The sequence below is a fragment of the Falco punctatus genome (genome assembly GCF_963210335.1).
Source record: "Falco punctatus genome assembly, chromosome: 6".
NCBI classification, from domain to species: Eukaryota; Metazoa; Chordata; class Aves; order Falconiformes; family Falconidae; genus Falco; species Falco punctatus.
The window spans coordinates 69,229,387-69,255,569 of NC_137585.1; the positions used below are offsets into that span (position 1 = coordinate 69,229,387).

Genomic DNA, 26,183 nt, shown 5'->3' on the forward strand with positions numbered 1-26,183 from the left:
GGTATTTGACAAATTTTAGCGGAACAACTGAAAAAAAATTATTGCTGAATATCTTCACCCACATTTGGCCAGCTGTAAGGAATATGCAGCTTTCAGCACATGCAGTATGAATAAACATATGTCTTCAGCTTATCTCTCTCCTGACAGCTCATGGATAGCTCCCCAGCCTGTATTAGTTCAAAAGCAATTTATTCTGGAAGACTGATAATAGGGCTATTGATTATGCAGGCCCTTGGAAATCACACCCTCATTTCACGCCATGAAGGAGCATGATTGCATTCCCTGTTTATTTTCTTACGAGGCCATACGCACCTTGCTGGGGGAGTCTGTTCCCTGAGTCTCCCGGTGGGGTGCCTGACAGACACGCAGGGTTCACATACAGGGGTCTCAGGGCAGGGAAGGACAGAACCCGCTCTCAGCTCTGTTCAGAAACCAGCAGGCAGCTCGAAAAGAGGAGAATGCACAGCTTTACTGTGCTGGGGAAACACCATCCCTCCAGTTAACCTCCTCGGCTCACAGAAGTACCTCTGCCACAGGCAAGGTCAGCCCTGACCTGACTCATTCTCTGTGATCACTTTGCTCCCAGCAGCTGTTGCCCCCTGCCTCCACCTGTCCCATCTTTTGCTAATGCTCCTCCCATGCCCTATGAGGCTGAGGAACAAATCTGGAAGGACTGAGCTATCCCTGCTGGGTTTCATTAATTTCATCTTGCCTTTGCTACACACAGCTTTGCTTTCTCTAGAGCTACTTGACCAGACTGACCTTCACTGTGTGTCAGATCCCCTTGGAGGCCCTCCATACTCCCTGTCCAATTGGGCTCACTGCTGATCCCTGCCCTGGAGCTGTGCACCCTGCCTGACCTCTTCAAATACTGCTCCAGGTGATCCTCACTGACTAACACGACCTGCCAGCTTGCTCCACACAACCCGCCTTGCTGGTGTCTGACCTTAGAGCATGTTCTCCTCCGGCAGGTCCATCCCTTGGACACAGGGGCTGTGTCCATTCTCACTGAGCATTGTGGTCACCTGCGTTGTGCTCTGGGAGCCTGGAGCACCCAGCACACCTGGGAGCTGTGGGCTTGGACCAGCCTCTTGGGGCCAGTGCCACTGTGTTGGCCTTGATGGAGCCAAGGCAGGGTGCACAGCAGAGACTCTGCCACCCCTAGTTTCTGAGCCCAGCTCAGGATTTCCTTCGGAGATGTTCACTCCACCTCTTGTTCCAGATCCCCTCAGTTTTGCACTTAGTTGGGGGTAACCTTGAGTGGATCTGCTCTGCCTCCTTCACCCTGCCTGAGATCCTTCTTGGCTCTTAAGCTGAATAGTGAATGGCCACCTCTGCACATCAAATTTCTTTCTCTTCTGCCCCTGTGCTCTTCTATTTCCATTTCCCAGCAAACACTCTCCCCTGCAGGCTTGACTTCTGTGGACTTCTGGGTTCACTGGAGCCTAAGCTGAGCAATGAACCCCAGAGATACAGCCCTCCAGCCTGACACCAGATGCTCTGTAGGCCATGGATGACGGCAGTGGATGCTCTTTGAGGGAATCAGTGAGGCTCTGCAGAGCAGCTCAATAAAGTCATGCCTTGCACCTGAAAGGCTGAGTTTGGGAGCAGACCTGGCTCTCCTAGTCTGTTTTCCACTTAGCCATTTATCCAGCCTAAGACAACACCTAGGTATAGTGCAGCAACTTTCTCTGCAGGAGATGTGCTAACTGGGAAAGCCAACAATGCTCCCAGCACCATATTCCCCTAGAAGCAATGCTAAACATATTTTCCTAACGTTATTTTTTGGTAAACAGCCAAATTTTCAGCAGAAAAGATCTTAACTCATAGTTCACTGGTTGCTCAGCAAGACCACAGACATGAATTGCCAGTCTGGGCTCCTACCTCCCCTTTGCAGAGCAATCTCTCCTTCATTCCTCCCCATGGTAACCAAACCCAGCCATACATTTGCTCTGTTTGCATCCATGCTCAGAATGATCAAAACTCTCCAACGGGGACCTGAGAGGTGGTGAAAGGCCAGGAGGAATCTTTCCTGCAAAAAAGAGGTGGCTTCACATCATTCGTCTGCCAGGGGCCACAGGCTGTGGAGCGGCAGTTGCATGGTTTGTCCTGGTGATGTAAATCCCACCTCAGACACTGCTTGGCAGGATCCTTCTATGACTTCCCAGTCAATCCAGAGCCATAGATCTCAATAATTTTTAATGCCAAAGATATTTAAAAATCTACTTTGCAATTTTTCAGACTCTTGCTGAGCTGGAATATAGTCTCACTCTTGCTGTAGTAAATCAGGATTTGTTTCTAAAATCAGTCTTATACCAGAGTCCTAACATTGCAGTTAGGGAAAATAAAGCCTCCTTTCCAGAAGGCAGATCTGAGCACTTCTTCAGCTCCAACCCATTTTAAATCATGATCCAAATCCAATTTTTGCACATTTTCTCAGTGCAAGAGACTGGATCCTGCAAGATTCCTAGTAGAAAATTCCACTTGAGTTCAGCCTGGTCTCCAGTTATTTGTTTCCCGTACAGAAAACATGTTTTTTTTTTTCTTTGTTTTTTTTTTTTTGAGAGGAGTAACACACCAACTCACAGCCTACAAAGCCACTCAGAGGAGAGTTGTCAAGCCAATGTTGAGCCCTCGCATTAAGACAAAGTGACGCTTTCCAGCTGCTTTGTTGCAGGTATGGAGAGGTTGGTTGGGAAAAGTGGATGCAGGGAGCCTCCCTTGCACACACACCGAGAGCATCATCACCAGCCCACCCCAGCTCTCCAGCCCTATAGGGCATGCCCTATAAGCACCCCCAACAATATATTCACTGTACTGCTCCTGCAAGGGCAGCAGGGCCGGCAGGGCAGTACTCACACTCTTACTCACTCCTGCCTCCTCGCTCCCAGCCCAGTGCTGGCTGCTGCTGCCTTCCACAGCAATGGTTAAAAGCACTTTTGGATCAGAGCCTGCAAATGCTGCAGGGAACCGAGCTGCTCTCCCGCATTGCGAGGACAGCTACTGGCACCCAAACATCTCCATTTACGGTCTGGACTGCACGGCTGCATTTCTGCATCAGCCCCAGGAGCTGGTGCTTTTAAAGGGATCCCCAGTTTCAGCAGTGGAGCAGGGCTAGACCCCATTTTTCTGTGCTTTTTGTGGCTTCCCAGGGGAGATTGAGCCCATTGTGGGGCTTGTTTATCCTGCTCTGAGGATGGGATATATTGCTGTGGTCCTCATGCAAAACCTGTATCCAAAGTTAGACAGCTTCTCCCCCACAGCAGGCAGGTGCCACCCTCAGTACCACCTAAAGGGAAACCTTTGCAGTTTTTCCACCGTGCCAGGCTAGATAACCACTCTGCTTATTGGCCTACAGAAATAAGGCAGCAAGAAAACGCAAGTAAAACCCTATTGACTGCAAATTCCTGACCATGAGCAATAATGAAAATACTGCAAAAACTGTAAAAGCATCTTGGGAGGACAGTGGAACATTTTATTTCTCCCTCTAACCATTATTAGTGGAGTCAATGCTCTCAAAAGATGCTGTATCTTTCCCAGGACAGCCTGCCTCAGCTTGGCCCCAGCAAGGCTGAGGCTGAAGGAGCAAGGGATACCTGTGTGCTCCAAACTGAGCATCTCCACCAGGACAGCCACGCTGATGACAGCCATCCATGTGGCAGTGAGTCACTGGCCCACAAGGCACCTCGGCAGCTCAGCATTGGCTCAGAGCTACCAGTGTCTCCCAGTCTAGCTTGGCGGCAGCTCCTGGGAATGAGATGCTGAAGCACACCAGGCACAATGGAGACAAGTCCTGGGCTCCTGAAGGGCTCCTGACCTGCTCAAAGCAGAGCTGGTGCACAAGGCAAAAAGGTTGGAAAGGGATGTTCTGCGCATCCATTAATTTTGTTGGAACGTATACATGTATTGCTGTTAACGTGTGTTTGAATGCACTTGAATCGCAGTTAGGAGGTTGAAATGCTGCAAGCTTACCGTGCTTAGTTTGAGCTCTTTGGGTAGCAAGAGTTACTTAAGAAGTGGTAACATGGACATCCAGGTGGGTTAACCACTCAAACACCTATGGAGAAGTGTGGTACTGACCTCCACATCTCTCCCTGGCTCTTCCAAATCGGGCTCATTGCTCCTCAGGGAGAAGGTTAGAAACAAAATGCTCAGTTATTTCCTATGATCAGATTTCAGAGCCCTCCAGACCCCACAGACAGCTCTGCTGTGAGCCTCATATGAGCTCCATTTCTGCAGTAACTCTTCCAGAGAGAAAGAATTAGGAAACTTAACACTTTCAGATGACAGTTGCTGGAGCCACTGTCAGATAACAGGCATGGGCAGCCGTCACAGGAGCCAGGAGCAAGCCAGGCCGCCTGATTCAGCCAGCCCAGAAGAAAGCCGTGTTTATAAAAACCCACATGAAAAAGAACGAATTGCCAATTACGCAGAACTCTTTAAATAAAGCAATGCAAACCCTTCATGTGCAGCAGACAAATGATACATGGTTGCAGGAAAATAATATAACAGATAGGGAGGCTGAGAGTAGGGAATGTGAGCAAATCCAAATCTATTTTCCAGAAGCAAGGAAATGGGCAAGCTTGCTGAAAAGGATTAGCTGGATTAGGCCAAACACTTTAAAAATACCCACCTGTGTTAGAGACTAAACATGCATCAAACAGAAACAGGAAAAAAACCCACCAGATTGTAAGAAGACCCAAGGAGCCACACTCTGCTCCTGCTCAGAAAGAAAACGCTGTCAAAAAAAATACCCTATGTAAACTTGCCACACACCCCAGATCATCAACAGGCATTTATCAAATGGAACACATACCAAATGCAACTCGTCTTCCTAATCCCAAGTCAAACAGGCTTTGAGTTTCAGACCCTCAGGAAGAGATTTCCATATGATCCTCCTGTGTCTCCGTTTATGACTAGCCCTTCTAAATTTCAGCATTTACCTGACAAAACACATTGGGGAGGGCTTTCTTTTATCCCCAAAGCTTGTGTTTCTGCTTTTCCTTAGCTGGTGCTGTAGCACTCTACAGCCACTCAGCTTGGGAGGAAAAGGCTTTAGTGCAGAGCCTTTGACCGACTAAACCCCGGATCACTTTCCTGATGGTGGTAACCCCAAGCCCTTGTGTTCTGTGCCAGCACCGAAGCAAGCCAGCATTCACAGAAGGGGTTATAAATGCTACCTCTGAGCCGAAATCTCACTTTTGGGGCTCAGTAATGCAAATGAAACCTATGTGCATGGGGGGTCCCACTGGAAATAGCTGTGTGGCCAGTCTGATGGGTCTTTGTAGTTTTGGGAGAGAATTTGTGGTGTTGAAATGTTTCAATCTGGGCTGGCGGAGCTGGACCACCGTTAGCACTCGCCGTCCTGCAGCCTGAGCTATGGTCCTCATTAACCACCGGTTGATATGTTTGGAATGACACATTCATAAACTCCTGAGTCTGATCACAGCTAATTTGCAGACAAAAAAAAGGACTACATTTGCTTCATACATTGCTTTTTGCAAACACCCTGATTGTTCCTAGATGCATCTGTTCCTGCCCAGCAGCACTCAAGGCAGCAGGAGAGGAAATAATTTCAGCTCCCTGGAGTCACTGGCCTGAGCAGTTTCATGATGCTCCAGAAGCCCTCTTCCATCCGTTCAAGGGAGCTGTACCCATCTCCCTCCTTTGATCAAACCCAGCTTCTTCTGCTGGTTTTTCTACACCAAAATACAGCAGCATGATGCCTGAACCCTTCTCTAAGGAGAGCACTTGATGTCACACACACAAGCCCTGCAAGGCTTCCTAAAGTCAGATCCAGCTTAGGATGATATTTGGATTTCACCCACGGCAGAGAAATCACTTCTACCCATTCCCAGCGCTCTCTCCTAAACTTGCCATAGGACTCCGAAATTAGCTATGGAAAAGCTTCTCGGAAGGGTTGAGGTTGGCAAGAAGGAGGAAATTTCACATGAAAGTTTAAGACCTCAGCTCCCAAGCAATTCAAGCCAACACATGTCTAGACGTTAAGGCCCAGCACAGCTATGGATGAACCTCCTTCATGGCATAACCCAGCAAATCAGCCCTCTGTTTCAGCCTGTGGCAAGATACCCACAGAAAAAAACAGCTTTGAAGTGACAGCCAGAAGCTTAGGGCTGGCTGAACATTTTATTTACAGTTTCTTATTCAGTTGGGCTACAAGATATGGTAATAATAAAGCAACTTCTATCTGGAATGTTACCACAAATTACAAACAAGAGGGGTCAGTTGGTGAGAAATCCCCTGACAAAGCTCACGTTGCTCCCAGAGGGAGCCTGGGCAATTGAGGACCTGCCAGGGCAAAGCACTACTTGTCTGGGTAGCACCAGCTGTCTCCTGCCCCGAGCAGAGCAGCCCTAGGACCACCCCAAAGCTGGTGGTGGTTTTGCCCATGCCTTACAGGCAGGCAAACCAAAGTGTGACTGCACCTGCAAAGGGTATCGATATTGGAGGCATACCTGAATCCAAACATCCCCTTCCTCTGTCATCTGCTCCACCCAAAAGAGACTTATTTACTAAATATTGCCCTGAGTAGAGGCTACCTAACTGCATTGACATGCCTTGCTTAACCAGAAAAGCCTCTGAGGTGCCTCAGAGGACAGTCCTGTACACAGAGGGGCACGGTGGTACTCAGAGATTTAGGTCAACCTGCACGCAACAGAGGTTACTGCTTTGTCTGGCCATGACTTTTTCATAATCACCCCTCCTGGTTTTCCCCATTCATATGTTACTTGAAAACAGCAAAACAATTTATTGTACGAATGAAATTCAGCCATGGGTCACTTGCAAACTAGTTAGTGTGATTTACAGAGCAATTTGCTTCCTGTATTGATTACGAGAAATTCCCATCGAAGGTGTGATCAAACACTTAAAGAATATTATGTGATATTGTTTCTGCTCACTCAGAAGTGGATGCAGAGCTTCCCAAACTGGCCTCCTCAACTGTCATCCTCACTGTGGGTTTTTTTTATTATTGATAAAAACCCCAAATAAGCAAGTTGGCCAGGGCAGCTCATTCAGATTTCCCACCGTATATTTTAAACTGTGATTATTAATATTGTGAGCAGTGCTTTAGCAGAGCTGTTCTTCTCCAATAGCCCATTAATTTTTAATTCAACTAAGAAAAATTTAAACAGGCATTTGTATGAAATAGGAAGCCAAGTGCTGCATCCTTGTGATGAAGGTGGCTGAACTTCTCCCAGCCAGCTGCTAAGCACCAGCGAGCCCACTGCAGCCTGGTGCAGAGATGCTTGTGTGCGGAGGCCACTGGTGTGGTGTTCTGTTTTAATTAGTCATTCCAATTTAGTTGTTCTCATTCCAGCCCTGGCCTGGCTCATTCACGGTTATCCAGACACTCTGACCGAACGTCACGGGGAGCTGAGGGATTTCACCTCCTCAGTGACGATGTACTTGAAAATATGTTACCCGTTTTGTTACTGGTATTTTTAAGCAACTTTCCAGAAAGCCAGGCTGAACATTTCCGGCCATTCAAGATGCCTTCAGCGCTCCCCATACAGGTTTGGCTGTGCTGGGCAGGATCCTGCCCCCTTCCCTGCTTATCAGCTGCAGCCGGAGATTTGGGTGCTATGGGAAGTTTCATTTCCTGCTTCTTGGGCTGCCTGTGGCTGGCTCGAAGCCTTTCTAAAAGGAACGACATTCTTCTAATTCTTATTATTAACCCGTTGGTGATCTCTGAGACACAAGCCAGAATTGTCAGAAAATCGCAGGGTGCTAAAGAACCCATCAGCCCGTCACTACACAGCCAGCAGCAGACCTTCATTTTTCCTGCTTTTCCTTTTTTTTAAAAAATAAAAATTAAGGCAGATGGAGAGCACACTTGTTTTTAATGCATATTTGTGTTTGACACATGATTTGCAACCTCTGCAATGTCTCAGGCGATGCCTGCCTGTGGCACAGCCACCGCAGCCTCTCCTGCTGCCAGCTGGGCTCGGAGTGCAGGTGGGTGTGTGGGGCATGGCCACCTCCAGCTTGCTGCCCAGCACCGTGCCCCAGCAATCCAGGATGGCAAGTAAAGAAGATAAAAACAAATTCTGTATTTTAAGCAGATGCAACACATTTCTCAAAGCTAAGCGATGCCTCAAAAAATAGCTAAGTGATACAGTAACGGTGTCAGAAATGGCCAGAGCTGCTTTTCTATCTCACTGGTAGTGACTGGGACAGTTTTGGCACAGAATAAAGCAAAATATGTCCTAAATTTGTCCTTCCGACAGATATGTCTTTGCAGATCCTTCCCACCCAGCACTAATGCTTCTTCCCTGAGTTCCACAGGCAATTACAGCGTGAAGTTGCTGAGAGAACCAGCTGAAAACCCTTATTTTTCCCCATCCCAGTGAAAATGGGCACCTGTAGCAAACTATCGCATGGCGAAACACGTGGTTCCTACCTGAACGAGGAGCTCCAGCTTCCTGTCGTCAAGGAGGTGCACCTGGCATCTGCGGCCCTCCGTCATCTGCAAGACAGAAGACACACGTGTGTCAGGGTGCTCAGCTTTCCAGCCTGGCACGCGGCTCCCCCAGTGCAAGTAAGAGGCTTTCATCTGCTGCGGTGCTTCGGTGCTTTCGGTTTGTGTTGTGTTTTTTTTTTTGGTTTGTTTGTTTGTTTGTTTTTTAATAATTAATTCCCCTTCTTTTTGCACTGGGGGAAAGAAAAGGCTGGAAAAGCTTTCCCGGTAGCTGTCATGGAGCAGTGTGTGGTGTCTGCTTGGATGCAGCTGCTGGGAGGAGGTTGTTCCAGTGTGAAAAATGGGGCCAGGGGGATGGTTTGCAGCACAGGGGCCCCGACATTTCATACCGCAGCCTCTGGCTCTGCAGCCAGCTTGGCCGGCGGAGGAGATATCAAGACAAGTTTCTCCCAAACCCCTCCGCAGCAGTGATTCAACCATCCTGGAGACAGCACAGAGCAAGCAAGGCTCCTCCCTGGGCTGTGCTGACAGTGCTCCCTGGGGTTGCACCAGCTGCTCATTTGGCCCTGAATCTCAAAATGGGCTTGTCCTGCCCAGGGTGTCCTATTTAACCTGTACCGCAGGAGCCACTTGTGATATAATTATACTGATGTAAAGGTGCTTCCATACCAGTATAGTTTATTCAACTGTTAACAAATAATAACACTTTCAGGTTCTTCCAAGGTCCTGTATATTGGGCTGCTAAGAAATAAATGAACCATGGTCTGAGGAAACACCTCTATAGTCGGCCAAGCCCTTTCCTGGCTCTCCTCCTGCATGGAGCCCCGTAAGCGAGAAGCAACTCTGTTTTGTAGAGTTACGAATCCCGACTCAGCCCCGCAAAGCCCTTCAGTGTGCACAGGCACAATCCCGCTATCTGCTAATGGGATGTAGACCACCTAAGCTTCTTTGCCTCTTGGAAATCCCTTCCTTCAGCATGACTTAGCAGCATGCAGGCAGCCCCCCCGCCGTGGGCTCACCCCACGACACTCACACATGTCTGGACCCACAGCAGTGCAGGCTCAGCTCAGCCCCACGGCGTGGCTCAGTCCCCCAGGGACACACCACCCTCCAGCCAAGGCACCAGCCTGCATGGATCTCTCTATCAATTTAATGATATTTTGTGCCATGGTGAGTCCTAAAGCATCACCAGAAGGGAGCAGAGGGTCCACAGGAGCGTGGCAGGAGGACGTACAGGCTGCTGGGGACGTGGCTACTGCAGAGCCCTGGGCATTTCTGGCCTCACATCTCCCCACAGCGCAGGCTGAACTGAGCCTCTGATGCAAAGCTGCCTTGCAGAGAGCGGGGAGATGTGGGCTCAGGGGGTTAACTGAGGACAGCTCAGCTTTCTGCTGTAGATCTGCAGCTTAAAAACCACTCGCTCCTGTGGCCTGATGGGGCCGGATGTGATGGCATCCAGGAGGTGGTGGTGGATGCCCCACCATCAACTTCACCTGTCTGAGAGCCCAGGTGGTGTGTGGCTATTGCCATGGGATTTGCGACTTTAGCCATCGCCAGCAGCATCGCCCTCACCTTGCTGGTTGCTGGCTCTTGGCACATGAGCCTGCCTGGCTCTCCTGGGTACTCCTGTCCTCCCCCTTGCCAGCTCTGTCCCACATTCATCTCCCCCTTTCCAGGGGCCAGGACAGACTGAGTTTTACCCTGGCCCCAGAATCTTCCTCACAGCAGAAATTCAGATGTGCCAACAACTCTAGCGAGCCTCAAGGTGGCCATGCAAGATATGGAGTTTATTACCAGACAGCTTCAGTCAAAATGAGCTTTTCCCTTCAACTCACCCCAAATTTACAATCCTGGAATGCACAACCCCATGTGATCCAAGCAGACTTCACCCCTGTTGTTAACTCACACCAGCATGTCTCTGGAGTATCGTGCATGCTAAATAATATCGCTTTCCTTCTCATTTTCCGCGAGCATCACTGGAGCCCTGGCATTGCAGCCGAAGGGAAGCCTTGTAAAACAAAGCTTCTCATAAATGTCAGCCAGTTACCGTCATGGCAATAAATTTGACTTCTTACCAGAGTTCCCTCCAGTAAGTAATGTTATGCAAAATATGGCTTCTCATAAGGTATATGACTCGGTAAGTGAGGTTTTTCTCTATGAAGCCTGTATTAAACAGCCTTCAGCTCAGTTGTAAAACTAAGCCAGAGGCTCGCAGAAGGGCTTTGCAATGGTTTGTCCTGCTAAGAGTAAGAGCCATGTGGATCATGTTCATGTGGGCACAGGGAACAGCAAGTTTGCTTTGCTGTGCTTCCCCGGCAGATAAAACTCCGAGTGGCTGAGACCTGCTCCAGCATCTCTCTCATTCTCTTACTGCCACATATCTGCTGCATCCCTAAGACAGCGACGATGCACTGATATTCCAGTTTGAATAGGTGTTTACCCAAGGCAAGAGATACAGCAGTGAGTTTATCATGGCAGTAACATACTATGGCAGGGATGGAAACACAGTCCAGCTCTCATGTGTTACACTCCATCGGTTATAACAAAGTTGAAATAAGAATGCAAGAAGGTGAAAGGGGGAAGGAAGAGGGCAAATTTTCAGAGATGTTTGTGTTTTAGTCTTTCAGGAAAGTGCTTGCTTTCTGTGTGGAGCTTTTTTAGCTCTCCATGCTTTTCCAACCCAGTTTCATACCCCCTTAGTGCTTTCACTGCTTAAAAAAATCCCAAATGCAAACAGCTGGTAACATGAAGTATATGAATAAAGTGAAGCTCTGAAATGTAGCACATCGTGGTGGACTAATTCCAAGGCATTTCAGGAACATCCCTTGCAGAAAAGGGGGAGGGAAAACACTCTGCTTTCACATCAGTTTGTCCCCAGCAGTTCTGTCCATCAGCAAAGTGGCTGTCAAAGATGACGATCCTTTTTTGTAGTTTGGCCATGCAGTGTGTGAGCACGCTGCTAAGCCATGTACTTTATTTATTTAGTACCACCTTGTTTCTGTGCCTCTCAGTGGTTTGAAGGTTCATGCTACAGGCTAATGACCCCAGCTGCTGGTCTGCAGTTTTCACCTTGGCTTTTCTGCACTAGAGAGGGTGAAGAGCTGGTGCAGGAGCTGGAGAGGGTGCATCAGCCACCGTTCAGTCTCAGGGGGAGAAAGAGACCCAGTACTGGCCCCTGCTCCCAGCCCCATGTACCAACACAGACAGTGAAGGAGCTTCTGGTTTTGTCTTGGCTGACACCTTGAAGCTCAGAAGGACCACAGTGTATGTGGCTGAAGATCTGCCATGGTATTTCCTTCTGTAGACAAAGTAGAATGCCCAGCCATGGGGCTTCTTACTTCCCTTAGAAACAAATGATGCTTTCCAAGAGAGAAAAGACAAGAAGGTAGGGAACAGACTTCTTACTTGATTTAAGCTAAAATAGGATTGTCCTGCCCTCCCTCCTTTCTGTTTTATTATTCCGCTAGGTGTCTGAAGCCCACACTATGTGCTTTTTTGCATCATCAGATCAACACAAACTCTGCTAGTTTGTCAGATCAAGAAATGGGAACGTTTCAAAGCACATTGAGAAGGAACTGATTTAATACAGTCTGTCTGGGTGAAAGGTGCTGCTTCCGATGCTTTGCACATTGGCTGATCTGTGCTATCTGCTGCACTGCAATGGACGGAGCTGTGGCTGGCTCTAGGGCAACAAGTTGGGGAACCCCTTCTGCTTCTCCCTGAGAAGGGAAATCAACACCAAAGCCCTATAGGTGGAAACATGGGAGCGGGAGGGTTGAACTAAGAACTAAGCATAAGTAGCACCAGCGTCTGGATGAAGACTCCAAGGACTGAATTGAAGTTCTCCTCACCCAAGGCTCTAACTCAGAGTAGGATGGGGGAAACTGAGAGCTAAAAGAGGCCAAGGAACAGCTTTCCCTTCACCATGGAAAAAAAAAATCCCAGCAAAGAGACAAGGGGCAATGGTTGAGTAGAGCTGTTGACAGAAGAGGACGCTTGATGTGGCAGAGAAGTGGGGAAGCTTGCTCATGATCAAATCCTGGCTTTCACCGTGAGCTCAGTGACAGCCTCTCAGTTTCCTTCTGGAGGGCAAGAGCCCTCCACCGTAACTCTAGAAAGTAAAAGGCCAAGTGTCTAGTTCAATCTAACAGTCAAGATGCCCTTGATGCTCAAAGCGGAGAGAACTTCCATACATTTCAAGTTAGGTGAGACAATTCCTAGGGGAGCTCCACGGTTATGCCTGCTGCTCTCTCATCTGCAGCTCAGCCAGGATGATGCTGTATCTGCATCACCCCCCCCCAAATTTCCAATGCTTCTCAAGATGTGTGAAGAGGTGGGACTGTGTTACACACTCCTGAGTGCTAACAGTTCATCCATATGGCAGGGAGCTGCACGCGCCGGGTGTGAATATGGGCCACGTGAATTTTATGGGCCAGACTTATCACGAAGTCAGATGGAAATAATGCGCCAAAATACAGAACAGATTTTTTTTTTTTTTCAAAACAGCTCAGTACGTCACATTTTTCTGAAAATCTGCCACTTCTTTTAGTGCCTGCACATGCGGCATGAACCCCGAGCGCTTGGAAAGCTGAACACAAATGCTTTTAAAAAGCTCTGTCATTTATATACATGAGTGTGTTAAGACTAGGGATAACATATCTTCAATACCCAAACGCAGCACTTGTAAGTCATGTGGAGATCTGAAGCAATGTGTCTGTGTGAATGAGGTGCTGGATTAATGTCCAGGAGAGCTGATTCTATGCAAGGCATGCATGCTTTCTCCTTGGCTTCTGCACCTTGATGGGAAAACTGATGCTGACCTCCTTTGCAAAATGCTTTAAGATCCGTCAGTGACAACAAGACCTGACATACACACTTTTTCAGACTGACATGGGGATGCTTCAGAAAGGAGAACTATCTCATGGTTACCCATGGGATCTTCTGAATCATAGCTGTTTTTCTTAAGGAAAGGACGTTTTAGTTACCTGTATCACAAGACTTTAAATCTCCTTTGGAGACTCCTACCCAAATATTTACGCAATGGGTTTTCTAGGGAAGGCAGGCTGGTGGTTATTTTGCTCTGCAGCATGAATTGCTCTGGCAGCTGCCCTCTTCTCTACTCATCTTTGCTGTAACTCCAAACATCGTCTTGGAGAATCCTATAAACTGCCCGCGACATAGCCCGAAACCTGCACTGTGCTCAGCTAATCCCCGCGCACCCATCACTTCATCACTAAATTATCAGCAACTGCCCACAGAGCCACCCCATCCAACACAAACAGCGAAGGCGATGGGAGGAAACAGCTCCAAAGGGAACCTTTCCCTTTCAAAATGAAAAAACCCTCCTGGTGAAACCGCCGTCACACTAAATAACTCAAAGGCACCAAATGCAAATGCTATTTACAATGGCAGTTCTATAAATATCTGCAGCATGTTTCATTAGCCAGTGACTGCAGAAATAGAGGAATATGGCGTATTCTTCCATGAATCAAATCAGAAATTATAATTGGAGGCAGAATATTTCCTAAACGCTCACTGCCTGTATGGGAAGCAATTACTGTGCTGAATACACAGAAATCTGTGTCACTTTGCTCACCATTTGGACAGACCCACTGAAAGGAGATAGGGAGAGATGACAGCCTGCTGATTACAATAAATTATTAGATTAAACATCCTGCGCTCACTTGACCACTTCTTACTGCCTTCTCATCCTGGCAACTCCTAAGCTCGTAGGGAGAGAAAGGGAGGAAAAGCGGCACGCTTTTGATGTCTGCACAGTTTATCTTGCACATGTGGCAGCACTTTGCTGGATTTGGGCTGGTCTTGCAAGAGTTCGTCTGTTGCACTGACCAGCACTGTCTCTTTGTTTGCATGTCTCCATCTGTCATCTCCTGCCCTACACTCACACTTCAAAATCCTGGAGGAATGGACTATCTTTCTTTTTTATGTCATGTGTTTGCAGAGCATCCTCCCTATTTGCTGGTCTGCATCAGCACTAATAAATAATACTGACGGTGACTGGGATGAGGGTGGCTGCGAGACGACCTGCAAAGGGCTCAGCCGCATGGCTGATCCTTGCATGGGCACCTGGTTACATGGCCACGGCTGACCGTGCTTGGTGGGGAGCAGCAGGCAAGGCTCTGCCCAGAGGAGCCTGCCCTCAGGGTGTGCTGGTTTTTGCAGTTGTGTCTCAGCAGGAACGATCCCTGAAGAAGAGGAGTGAGGTGACTTGGTGCAAATCCAGTTCATCTGCCCCACTCATGGGGCCTGCATGCCACTGTGCGCTGGTGTGTGCATCACCATGGTTTGCAGCACTGCTCATGCCACCTCATGGTCCAGGTCCTAAGCCCCCATGCACACTCACTTTCCCTGCTCTTCCCCTTCACCAGAAAGGGCCACACTGAGGCAGGTTGGCTTCCACCCAAGTCTCGGTGGCTCAAAGCTTGGAGGATGGGGAGACAGTTGGGAGAAACTGTTGTTCCTGAATGATCCTCATTGCTATCATTTATTTCCATGAGTCTTTCCGAAACCAACAGTGGAAAGTCTGGTTTGCAATTTGGTTTTCAAGAGAGAGGAAAATTACTTTAATTTGGCTCAAGGCTCCTGGCAAAGGCAATACAGGTCTGTATGGCCTGCCCTGTCTGTAAATGTCGGTGACACAGCACATAATGTGGGCTGAGCTTTCTGAAATAAGCCAAAACAGAAGTACCAATGTTTGTCACTGCAGTGAGTAGGAATCCATTAGACTTCTGCCATTCCAATTTATTCATGTCACGATTTCTCATTGGAAGGGCTATTTGGTGCTCTGGAGCAGGAAAGGTTAGCTGTAAGCCAGTTGTTTTTTCCCTAGGAAGGGTATCCCAGCCGTGTCCTCATGCATCTGCCACCTTCTAGCAGTACTTCTGTAGCAGAATGAAGACATTTAAAGAAACAGGTGCATCCTTTTTACTGTTCCCTTTCAAGGGAACTTGGTAGCAAATGTAGCTTTGGACCTGAAATGATGGGCCCAGGAAAGATGCTGTAGATGTGGATAATGGTGGTGCGAAGAGAAGTAGATGATAGCTGATGCATAACCAGACTCCACCTTCTCATTGCAGCATGGGTTTACCTGCTATGGAAGTGCTCTGAGGCTCTGTGAAATACATGCACAGTCCATAGCTGGATCGAATGACCAGAAAATACACACCAACGATGATGCAACATCTCTCACAGGTTTGGTAGGACTGGAGGAACGTACCACCTTTCCCTGCCAGCCTTTTTATCCCACCCATTGAAAAATCATTGTCCTCACCCATGGACTAGGGAATGGAGATGAAGTTGCCAAAACTGCGGTTAAAGATTCCGCTCTAAAAGAGCCCTCTCCTGTCCTGTGGGAAGGGAGTGCTGCTACCCTTTGGAGGAGCTGATGTTACCCACTGCATGGGGGGTCTGCACAGGGGATGCATTTAAGAGGGTTGCATCAAGTGCTGCAGTCATTTCTGCAAATGCTCATTTGCCAGGAAAGGAAAAAACAACCAGCTTCAGTAATTAGAAAGCAAGAGTCTTCCTCAAGAAAGGAGGAGGGACAGTGTCAGCCTCGGTGTCACTCCGGTGGAAGCGCCCCGTGCAAGGCACGACCCAGCCATTGTGTGGATGCCGACGGGGAGCGATGGGATAAAAATTAAGGCGAGCTAAAGGCTGAGTGATCTGGTGACTTTCCTGTTTTGTCTTGAGAGCTGACAAAAGAATTCCTGGCCTGCCCAGGGGCTCCTCGCTTCCTCTGTGCAGTGCTTTCCAGCCTTGCTCAGGCTCCAGCATCACCCGGGGACATCTGCACAGGTTATTTCTCACGCTTCCTCTAAACAGCGCTCAGCAAAAATGCTCTGATTCAGCAAAGCGCATAGCTGTGTCCATAAATCCCTTTTATTTCAGTGTGACATAAGCAAGTGTTTAAGTGGCTTACTGTATCAGGGCTGAAATGAAAAACCGTCTCCTACGGTTCTTAAGTCCATTTACAACATCAAGCAATAACTCTCAGGCAAACTTTAAAGCTGGGAACGGTGCGTCTTAACCTCAAAACACTTGGTGCTTGAGCCATGTAGTTAGAATTAAATCTAATTCCAACATCTTAAATTAGCCAGGGTATTACCCAGTAAACACCTAAATCGCCTCTCTGAGAGCGGCTGGCCTCGGGGGCCTGATTTCGCTTATATCCTGAGATAAGAAAGTCCTTTCCTGGACAGGCTGGCTTCCTCACTGGAATGGAGGTTGTGCTAGTTTATGTCACGTATTGTTTTCTTTCTTAAAAATAATACAGATCTAAACCTTTTCAAATACAAAGGGAAGCAGAACGTCTCTTGCCCTCCCTGCCTTCTGGTGTTGATGGAGGAGGAGGGGGCATTCCCAACACATACTATTCACTACATTTGACTCTTTCGCCCTCATAACTCTTTCCATTCCCTTTCTTGGCCAAAAAATAAAGCAGTTGCCAGCTTAAAAATATATCAGCTTCCAAGCATTATCCCCACTCTTTACAAAACAGGAGTGGAGAGGGTAGGAGCTTTGATATAGTTGGTCAGAGCATCCTCTGAGCTCTGGAACTGAGGCTGATGACAGCAGGGGTTACAGAGTTTTCAGTATTATTTATTATTTTTAGCCTGTGGGAACCCCTTCTGCACTCAGGAAAAGTGTGTCTTGATAAACCTTGACTCAGCCAGTCAGTTGTGCAGGTGGCTCAATGTAGACACCTGCTTCAAATGTTTTTAGGTAAAGAACATACCACAGCTCTTAAAAAATTGCTTCAAATTGGGATTCTGTAGGTATCTCCTCCACTTTTACCTGGGAAGCCTGTGTTGCTCCTACAGCCCCTCTGCATGTGCAGCATGCTGCCTGCACCCAGCGATGGGTGAGGGCTGTGTGCACAATAAATAATAAATAAATAATTGTGCAATCGAGGTGGCGCAGCTGCTCCTCCTCCCGCCAGCTCAGGGCTCTTCCCTGCTTTCAGTGCTTTTGTGCAAATGTGTTTTAATTGATGCAGGGAATGGGGTTTCCATCCTCTCTTGCCAGGCTTTCCTGCACAGCTTCATTGACCTGGTAGATCAGCTCCTGCCTGGAGCTGACCCCAAGTCTGGGTGAGAGAAGAGAGCTGTGGTGCTGCTCAACTGCTCATCATTCCTTACGGAGCAGATGACGAGCTGTTCACACTGATCGTTAAGGAGCATCTTTAGGTGCTGTGAAGCTGCTTGATCCATATGAAACCATTGCAACCAGAGGGTCACATCCTACAGGCAGTGGAAGGTGAGTGGCTGGGGCAGCCTACAGCCTCATCCCACCTTACGGACCTTGGAACTGTTCATCTGTGCTATGCCATCCATCTGTATGCCAAAGTAATGCCCAAAGGCTGCAAAAGTGCCACTATCACCAAAAAACAGCAAAACCCAAGCCCCCTTCACATTTAGGTGAGTAAGACAAGTAGACAACCCTCCTTGCTGCCAGCTTCCCAGTTAACACCCAAGAAAACTTGCCCTGTATGTGAACTTCTCCTGAGCTAACTCAGCTCAGCCAAACTGTGTGATCATCTGGATTTTGTGAGCTTTTCTTTGCCCCCACCTCCCCCTGGCTCCCTCCAGGTGAACTTATTTTCTAGAAAATAATCACTTCAAGGCAAGTTCTGTAGTTTCATCCAGTGTTTGGACATTACATACAAGGACCATGATCCATCATTTGGGTTGCCAGTCCCTCATGCAGCCTGAAGAAATAAATATCAATGGCAGAACCAAGATGGGATGCTCAGAGTGAAAAAGGATAAAGGGTCTTTGCACAAAGACAAGCAGCATGGTCCTGGGACAGGTACTTCATCAACTTTTGAGCACAACCATGCTTCAAGAAAACCATGATAGGTCCTGGGAAGGTCTTGCTATGCATGAAGGACAAGCATGGTCTAAGGGAAAGGATTCTAAATTATCTGCCGGGGCAACCCTTTCCCAATGATGGACCCTGCAGCCTTTTGTAAGTCACATCAGCTTCTCCGCGGGGAATCCTGATCCTTCTGGTTCATTCCTTGCTATGTACTGCGGCAAGCACCGTGAGTCACCATCACGATAATGTCCATGTGGCACTAAAGTACATAGTGATACATTATTATTGTTATTTTCTCCAAAGATGTTAGCATGTCTATTAATCTCTCCTACATCTGACTTTTTAAATTCCTTGTAAACATACATAAAAATGTATTTTTTTTGGTACAGCTTCACACTTCAAACATGGCATATTTTCAGCAAACTGTTCCAGATATCACTTGTTTGTGCATGCAGACAGGGTGGTAATTGCATGAGAGCTTCCAAGTCTTCTGGGAAAACATTTGCAGGAGGTTTGGTTTAGTTATAGAGGAGAACAAGACAATTTACTTGCTCCTGTAACTAGTGTGATTTGCTGGAGAAAAAAAAATAATCAATGCAGGTTCATAGGAAGATGACTGAAGTGACCCAAGGCAGTGGAAGCAATAGTATGTGTGAAATATTTTTAAAGGACAAATTAAGATTTAGGGCTCAAAGTGTCCTTTTAGCACTCATTGAGTGTTTTATACCTACTGTATCACTAAGCATTTGGAGGTGCGATTGGTGATTGCCCTAATCAATGGAGCCAAGGCACTGAGCAGTGCATCACTCAGATATTCTGTAATCAATAGATAGCACTAAGCAGTATTATATATAACACATAATAGAAAACATACTTGCAAAAGTCATTCCAGATGTGAAAAAAAAAAAGTAAAAAGTTAATCTATACACAGAATTGGTTTGTTGGGGTTTTTTTTCCTTGTTTTGAATAACACTCTGAGAACTGATATGTTTCCTGTGGAAAAATATGTCACCGGGTTGTTTCCAGCCACTGCTAATCAGTGGGTTTGACATACATTTGATGTCGAGAGCTGGGGCTGCGGCTGGTGCCCAGGCTGGGCAGCCGCCAGCGGTTCTGCCTGAGCTGTGACAGCTGACGGGGTCGGTGCTGGGTGGACATCATCCCCAACAGGGTTTCACAAGAAGGACAGGGTGAGGTGCAGAGCACATTCAAATGACAAGCAGCTGACTCATCCTCAGAGATGCAGGTGTTTTCAGAAATGAGCTCTGGTTGCAAAAGTCTGGTTTGACTGTTTCTGCTCATGCTTCATTCCGGAGGGTACTCCATGCTGAGCAGGGCAGAGCTGGGGCTACAGGACTAGGAGACCTCCCCACAGCCTCTGCCTGCACACCTGTGTGGGTGAGGAGCATGAAGGGGTCCTACCTGCCTTCTCTTGTCCTGATAGCTCCTGATGCTGAGCATCTGTGTGTCTGCTGAGGACTAGATCTAAGGCTAGCCCCACTCTGGGCTCAAGTGGGGAAAACTGCCTCCGGGACACATAGCCTGAGCTTTTATACTCCCATTCATCTTCTGACTATGCTGGGATTTTGCATCACCTGTACCAAGAATGCTTCGGCGATTGGTGCAGCAAGACCGGGTCCTCTCTGCATCAGGACGCCTCACAACACGATAAATACAGACACCCTGCAACCTCTGCACAGGAGGAACCTGGAATAAATGCCTCAGCTTGAGCCTGTCTTTGTAGCAGATGCCTCTGCCTTTTAAGAGCCAGGGAAGGATGCTCCCTTCTTGAAGAAAACACAGCAGCTCTTTAATACTGTGCAGGATCGACACAAAAGAGTTAAGGATGGGAAGCAAAGAGGGAACAGCCTGATGCAATGTCTGCAAACTCAGCGGCTGGATCCAACACCCCTGAGCCTTAAGCTCCCAGGATTTGATACGTGTTTTGGACCAACCTTCTGCCATGTACACAATTGACTGTGACTGTGAGACAGGGCTGAGACAGTGAGGACACAGCCCAGTACCTTTAGATTTGCAGATTGCCCCCAGCACAGCCATCGGTACTCCCAGACTGTTTCAGAAATCATCTTCTACAGTGCAAGACAAACTCAGGGCTTCCCTCCAGCTCTCCCTGGACATGACCAGGCACAAGTCTCCTTCTTCCCCCCATTCCCACCGCCTCCTGCAGCACAAGCCCAGGTGACACCTTCAATGGCCCCCAACAAGGCGCAAAGCATGCCAGGGAACCCAGACCACTTCAGGCAGTGCTTTTTTGCAGCCTTTTTTTGGTCTCACCAGTTCAGAATTGCAGAAGACAGTGGCAGTTACCTTCCAGATTTATTTTCCAGCATGCTTCTGCGCTGGGGTGTGCACGAGCACACAAAGGAAGCACTGTATCTGATTACATATCCCCTAAATCATCCGTGTCCCCTTGGGTGCCCCATTTCATTGGGAAATAAGAGTGTCTGGTGGTACACAAGAGCACACATGGCAGCCACATGTTGAGATGATGGGCATCTTCACAAAACCCTAGCTGGGGTTAGCCAGGAGAGATACCATCCATGCAGAGCAAGGACAAAACTGTTTTTAAAGGTGGAAAAGAGTTCTACCCATGCTCCCCTTTCTAGGACAGGAACCACGTTCCAGCTTCAGACTTTGTGTGCTGTCTTTCCAAGCTGCTCACTTGATGCAGCAGCTTTCCACCCCCGGGTTGTCCTGCGTAACCCTGGTGTGAAAGCAGCCAGGTCAGCCTGTGCCTGCTTTGCTATCTGCAAAGCACTTCCCGGCATGGAAAATTTCAGCTCTGATGGATGGGATGCCAACAGCGCTTGCAGCGTGTGTGGTATGGCTGCAACCTCATTTGATCCCACGCGGTCAGGAAACCCAAACAAGGGTGGATTTATTTTGGTTGGGAGATCTGGGAACTTCTAAGAAATAAAAAACCCCAAATATAATCTAAACACGGAGCATGAGCATTGTGGGTTGGCAAGCCCAACAGCCATTGTCAAAATGTTACGTGTTACATGTGGAAGTGTACTCACAAAGGATTTCTGTAGCCAAAATGGGAATATCAACCTCTTCTTGGTTTGCAGCTTTCTAGGAGATTTTCAGCAGACACTGAATTTTACAGGGAATTTCAGTTAAAAAGGGTCAACTTGCCTCCCTTTTTTCTGACCTCAAAGACTTTTCCCAAAGATTACTACTCTAGGTCACACCACATCCCACCAGTGCAGACAGAGAGTGAAAAGAGCATTTTGCTACCCACTAGTGATCTTTTCTTGAGGGTGGGACACATCAACTGTTTAACACCATGTGAAAATGTCACACAGAAGCTCAGGACAAGAGCAGAAGGATGGTGTACCTGCCAGGAAAGGAGCCAGACAGGGTTGTCAGCAAGAGCATCGTTAACTCCACTGGAAACGAGATGGTCCCTGTTCCTTCGGTGTCCTTTGCACCACAAGGCTGGGCATGGGCTGAAGTCCCATCCCACCCAGTGGAGATGCACTCAGAGTATCTGGCACCATCCATGGGGCCACGGAAAAATGTAATAGAGACATGAAGCAGGGATGCACTGGGAAGGGGAGGTACATCAGGCTCTTCTACTCATTTTGGCAGGCAGCCTACTACAGCCCAATGTAGGCAAGGAAAAAACCTTCAGACTGCCATCGACCCACGAGTAGGTGGAGTGCAAAGGTGATCTGGAGTGGAGAGAGGCAGGATCAAACCCTATGTGACTGTGATTCATCATCATGAAAGTGCTCCCAGAAGCTCAGAGCTGATCAAATAGCTGGCTGGGGTTTCTTCTCAGCATCAGATCAGAGAGAAAAGCAGTCAAAGTAATTTTTTGGTCATTGATAGGACTCATCTCCAGAGCAGAAGGCAGAGGCTCCAACTCATTGTGCAGCCTTGGAAAACTGTGGCTTTCTAGGAAACAGCACATATTGAGATTTACAGGAGGGTCGGGCATTAAGTTGTTAAAAGTCTGGGAGAAGGAGAAATAGGAGGGGATGTTGTCAGCTGCAGTGGTCCCCAAGGCCATGCTGGGCAATCCGCGGCTGGCTTAGGGAACCGTATGGCCTGGGAGAGGCTGGGACAAACTGGGATTTGGAGCTGGAGGAGGCTTGCAAGCAATTAAACTGCAGCTTAACCTTGTCAGACCTTGCTGCCTGCTGGGCTGCCATGCTCTGCTTGCACTGTGGCTGCAGAAAGGAGCAAAGTGGCAAGGATGACTAGAGACTGGCATTGCCGAGTGACCTTGGAGTCCATCTGTGTGCCCAATTACACCCCATCCTGCAATGAAGCATGAGGACCCTGGGGAGCCACTGCCGCTGCTCTTATGGCTCACCCTGCAGCACGGCCTCGCTCCAGGTCCCCAAGAGATGGGTCATTTGTGGGATGGTTCCCAGCTATAGTTTGGATGCAGCTCAAAGGCACAGGAATACTGCCTGCCTCAAACCTAGGGTGTTTTGAATGAAAGACACCCAAGGTCCTTGGGAGCCGAGTGTAAGCATGGACCTATGCCGGACAGCAGCCTTTGCTTGTCCCAGTGATCCAGCCTGCTCCTGCTTAGTTCGCAAGGAGTGTGTCACACAGTGCCTTACCGTGTCTTCAGGGGACACCACTAAGCCCTACGGTGAATTTGGTTGCTGTTGGATCAACACACCCCCTTTATACCTCCCCTGGGTGTCTCACCTCTTGCAGTGCATGACCCTTCCTTGTCCTTCGCAGTCCTACCACACTGGCACTCGAGACTTCAGGCACTCTCCAGCCCTTTTCAAATTCTCCCTAATACAGCTTTTTCTCCCTCATCCATACCATGCAGTTTTACTTTGCTGTCTGTTGAGCTGCATTCAAACCTTCTGCCGTTATTCACACAGCAAGCAGCAGTACCAACGAAGGAGATATGTATCACTGTAATTACCTGTGATACCTGGGACTAGACTCCATGGCTTGGGAAGTCTTTCCCTGTCTTATGTCCCTACTAACAACACCCAACACACTGACAAAAGCTCTTGACTTGGTGAAACAGTTTGACACGATGTCTACGGAAGATGCTGTCCTCACCAAGTGATGCTACGTTGCCATACAGGCTCCGAGTGACCAATGCTGAGACCACAGGTATCACCAAGTATTGACTTGCATTTTTAATGCAATAACCAGTTCAGATGCCTGGCAATGGGACCACCAGAAACCATCTACCAGGAGAAATGGGTAGCTTTGCCCCAAAGAGTTGTGAGTGGCTCACTAGTGCAGCTATGCTCAAATAATGGCAGAGTTCCCGTATTTCTAGCCTGGGTGTTTAAAACAAAAATTCACCTAAGAACGAAATGTTTATTTCACAAGTGCATAAATCCACATGCTACGCCCCACTGGCACAGTTACCCCCTCTGTCGGAACTGATTTGGATGGGGCCACCTGCAGCGTGAAGGATGACAAGTGCCAACTCCTTCAGCCAGTTTGATCCTCAGAGAGACACAGCTGCCCTTAGCAGCAGCGTGAGGTGGTGCCGAGCTGAAGACCCTTCAGAATATCCCCTCTCATTACAAGAAGCAATATCTCCTTAGCTCCCCGCAGCTTCTGCCACAGTCCGCTTTGCTCAGCGGCACAGCTGGGCTGCAGAAACCGCCCCAGAAGCAGCTCTCCGTCCTGCAGCACGTGGCACCTCCCTGCCTGACACCAGTACTTAAAACCACCTTAAAAATATTAATAGTTGGAAGAGGACAAGCTACCAGTAACTCATGCCAGGAAGGTCAACACAAGCAGCTCTGAGCCACCAAGCCGAGCTGGTGCACCATCGCCCAGCCAGGGTTAGCATCGCGGGTTCAGGGTAGTGTGCAGGCAGCAATGCAGGCAGCAGCCCTCCCGCAGGCCCTCTGCCACCACCGCAAGGAAAAAGGGGATCAGGCTGACAGTTTTAGCTCCATCGAGATGTCTCTGGTGCCTGGCAGGCAATTCTAGGCAGGGAAAATGGCACAGACACCCATGCTGGTAACAGCCCCCTCCATGCACGGATGGCGGATGCTCATCAGACCCTGGGGGGCCAAACCAGAGGGAGCTGGGTCTGAGACACCCCGATATCCAGCTGTGGCTGGGCAGAGCCGGGATCCAGCCTCTCTCAATACCCGAAGCACTAGTTCAGCCGTGCCCATGGAGTGCGGCGCGCAGGAACCAGCACCACACCCCCTTCCCGGCAGAAAAGGCGAGCAGTGCCGGGGTTTTTGTTCAGGACGATGTTTTAAAATCCAAAACCAAACCAACAAGCTGGGAGTTCAGCTTTCCCTGTGACCTGGCTTGCCTGGAAGAGGAGATTTGCTAGCTCGCTCCTGCATCTGTGTGTGTTATATTGCTAAACTGCTGCCAGGGCTATTATTAGAAACAATTGTCTCTCCTGGAAATTTTATATAGAGGCTTGAAACAACTTTTCTCATGCCTTCTCCAGCAGCCAGCGGGCTAACAATGCTGCCGGGAGACGCTCCTTACACGGAGCATGTCTGCAAGGCGTGCGGCTAGATACACCCGGGCAGGCACAGCCTGGACACCGAGCCATTTATTTGTCTTTTGTAGCCCTGGATCCGTAGCAACTTTTCTACCCCGAGCTTTAGGAAAAGGTGGATAAGGGAAAGGAAACACAAGCCAGGGGGGCTTTACCCTTTGCGTAGCCCCCAGCTCTGCGTTAAACTTGCTGCAGCCATTTGGAAAGGGAAGGAGCAGTCCATCTTAGCAGTCAGTGGGGACAGGCATACAGATTGCTTGGGGGGGTGGGGGAGAAATCGCGGCACCAGCTTCTCCTCCCCACACCCTCTCGTGCAAAAAAACCCAGCCGCCGGGCTCGCCGCCGTTACTCGCCCACTAAATCCAGGGGTTTGGGGCTGGGCTTTGTGTTTTTGGAAAGGACAGCGAAGGCAGATGCTGCCCACGTTTCCCTCTGGTTGAGCTAAATGGAGAGAGGGGGCGTGGAGCCGCCCGCACACTGCGGCTGGGCTTCCCCCGCGGGGCCGGGGCTGGCAGGGGAGCCCCGGCCCGCCTCGCCTTCCCGCCGCAGACAAAGACCCCGTTACCTTCTCCCGCTCCCTCGGCGGCTCCGTCGGCCCCTCAGCTCCGAGCCCGGGACGAGCGCATCCCCGCCGCAGCGCCGGCAGGCCGCGTTCCTACCGCGCCGCGTCCATCGCCCGCGTCCCCGCCGTGGGCTGCGCGGGGCCGGCGCGGCCCTGCCCTCGCTCCCGGCCGCTCCTAGGCCGGTCCCATGCTCCGTGCCGGGGTGCCCTGACCCTCCTTTCCCCCTTCTCCTTCCCCTTCCCCGCCTGCCGGCCCCCGGCGCCCGGCTCCTGCGCGGCCGCCGCCGCGCTACGAGGCTGCGAGGCTGGAACCGGGGAGGGGGGAGGAGGAGGAGGAGGGGGGGGGAGGAAGGAGGAGGAAGGCGGGAGGAGGGCAGCGAGCAGCAGTTGGCGCTGGGTCATGTGAAACAGCTGAACCCGGCTCGGGCCTGCCAGCATCTGGGCTCCCCCTCGCCTCTGGGAGGAGGACGAAGGGATGCAGGGGTGGAAGGACGGAGGGAGGAAGGGTGCGGGCCGGGGGCAGCCATGCCCCCCTCCCGACCCGCGCGTTGAGCCGATAACGGAGAGGGGCAAGAGCAGGGGGACGCGGCGAGCGCTCGGGCAGCCCCGGCAGGGGGGCAGAAGAGGGCAGCAGCCCCGGGGGTTGGGGCCGCCCTCCCGTCTCCTGGTGGTTCCCCCCGCCGCTCCCGGCCGGGAGAGGGGTGTAGCTGGGGGTGGTGTAGAAGCGCACCCACCGGCAGAGGATGCTGCCCGGCCATGAAGAGTCCTTAAGGACTGCACTAGCCCTATATAGCCCTCGTGCGAGGGTATTATGGTTTAATAATCAGATCAATCAAGAAGGGAAATAG

General features: G+C 49.4%; 1 protein-coding gene across 10 annotated transcripts in view; it reads right to left on the bottom strand.

The window, feature by feature from the left end:
* Nucleotides 1-26,183, bottom strand: part of FRMD4A (FERM domain containing 4A) — a 386,124-nt gene that overhangs the window by 129,929 nt on the left and 230,012 nt on the right. For 9 of the 10 annotated variants that reach the window (XM_080391697.1, XM_080391696.1, XM_080391695.1 and 6 more), the window contains one exon: nucleotides 8,423-8,488. In XM_080391697.1, coding sequence (XP_080247823.1) covers nucleotides 8,423-8,488 — 66 coding nt within the window. Of the gene's footprint in view, nucleotides 1-8,422; nucleotides 8,489-25,338; nucleotides 25,465-26,183 lie in introns of those variants that run through there. The other variant, XM_080391692.1, reaches the window with a different exon arrangement.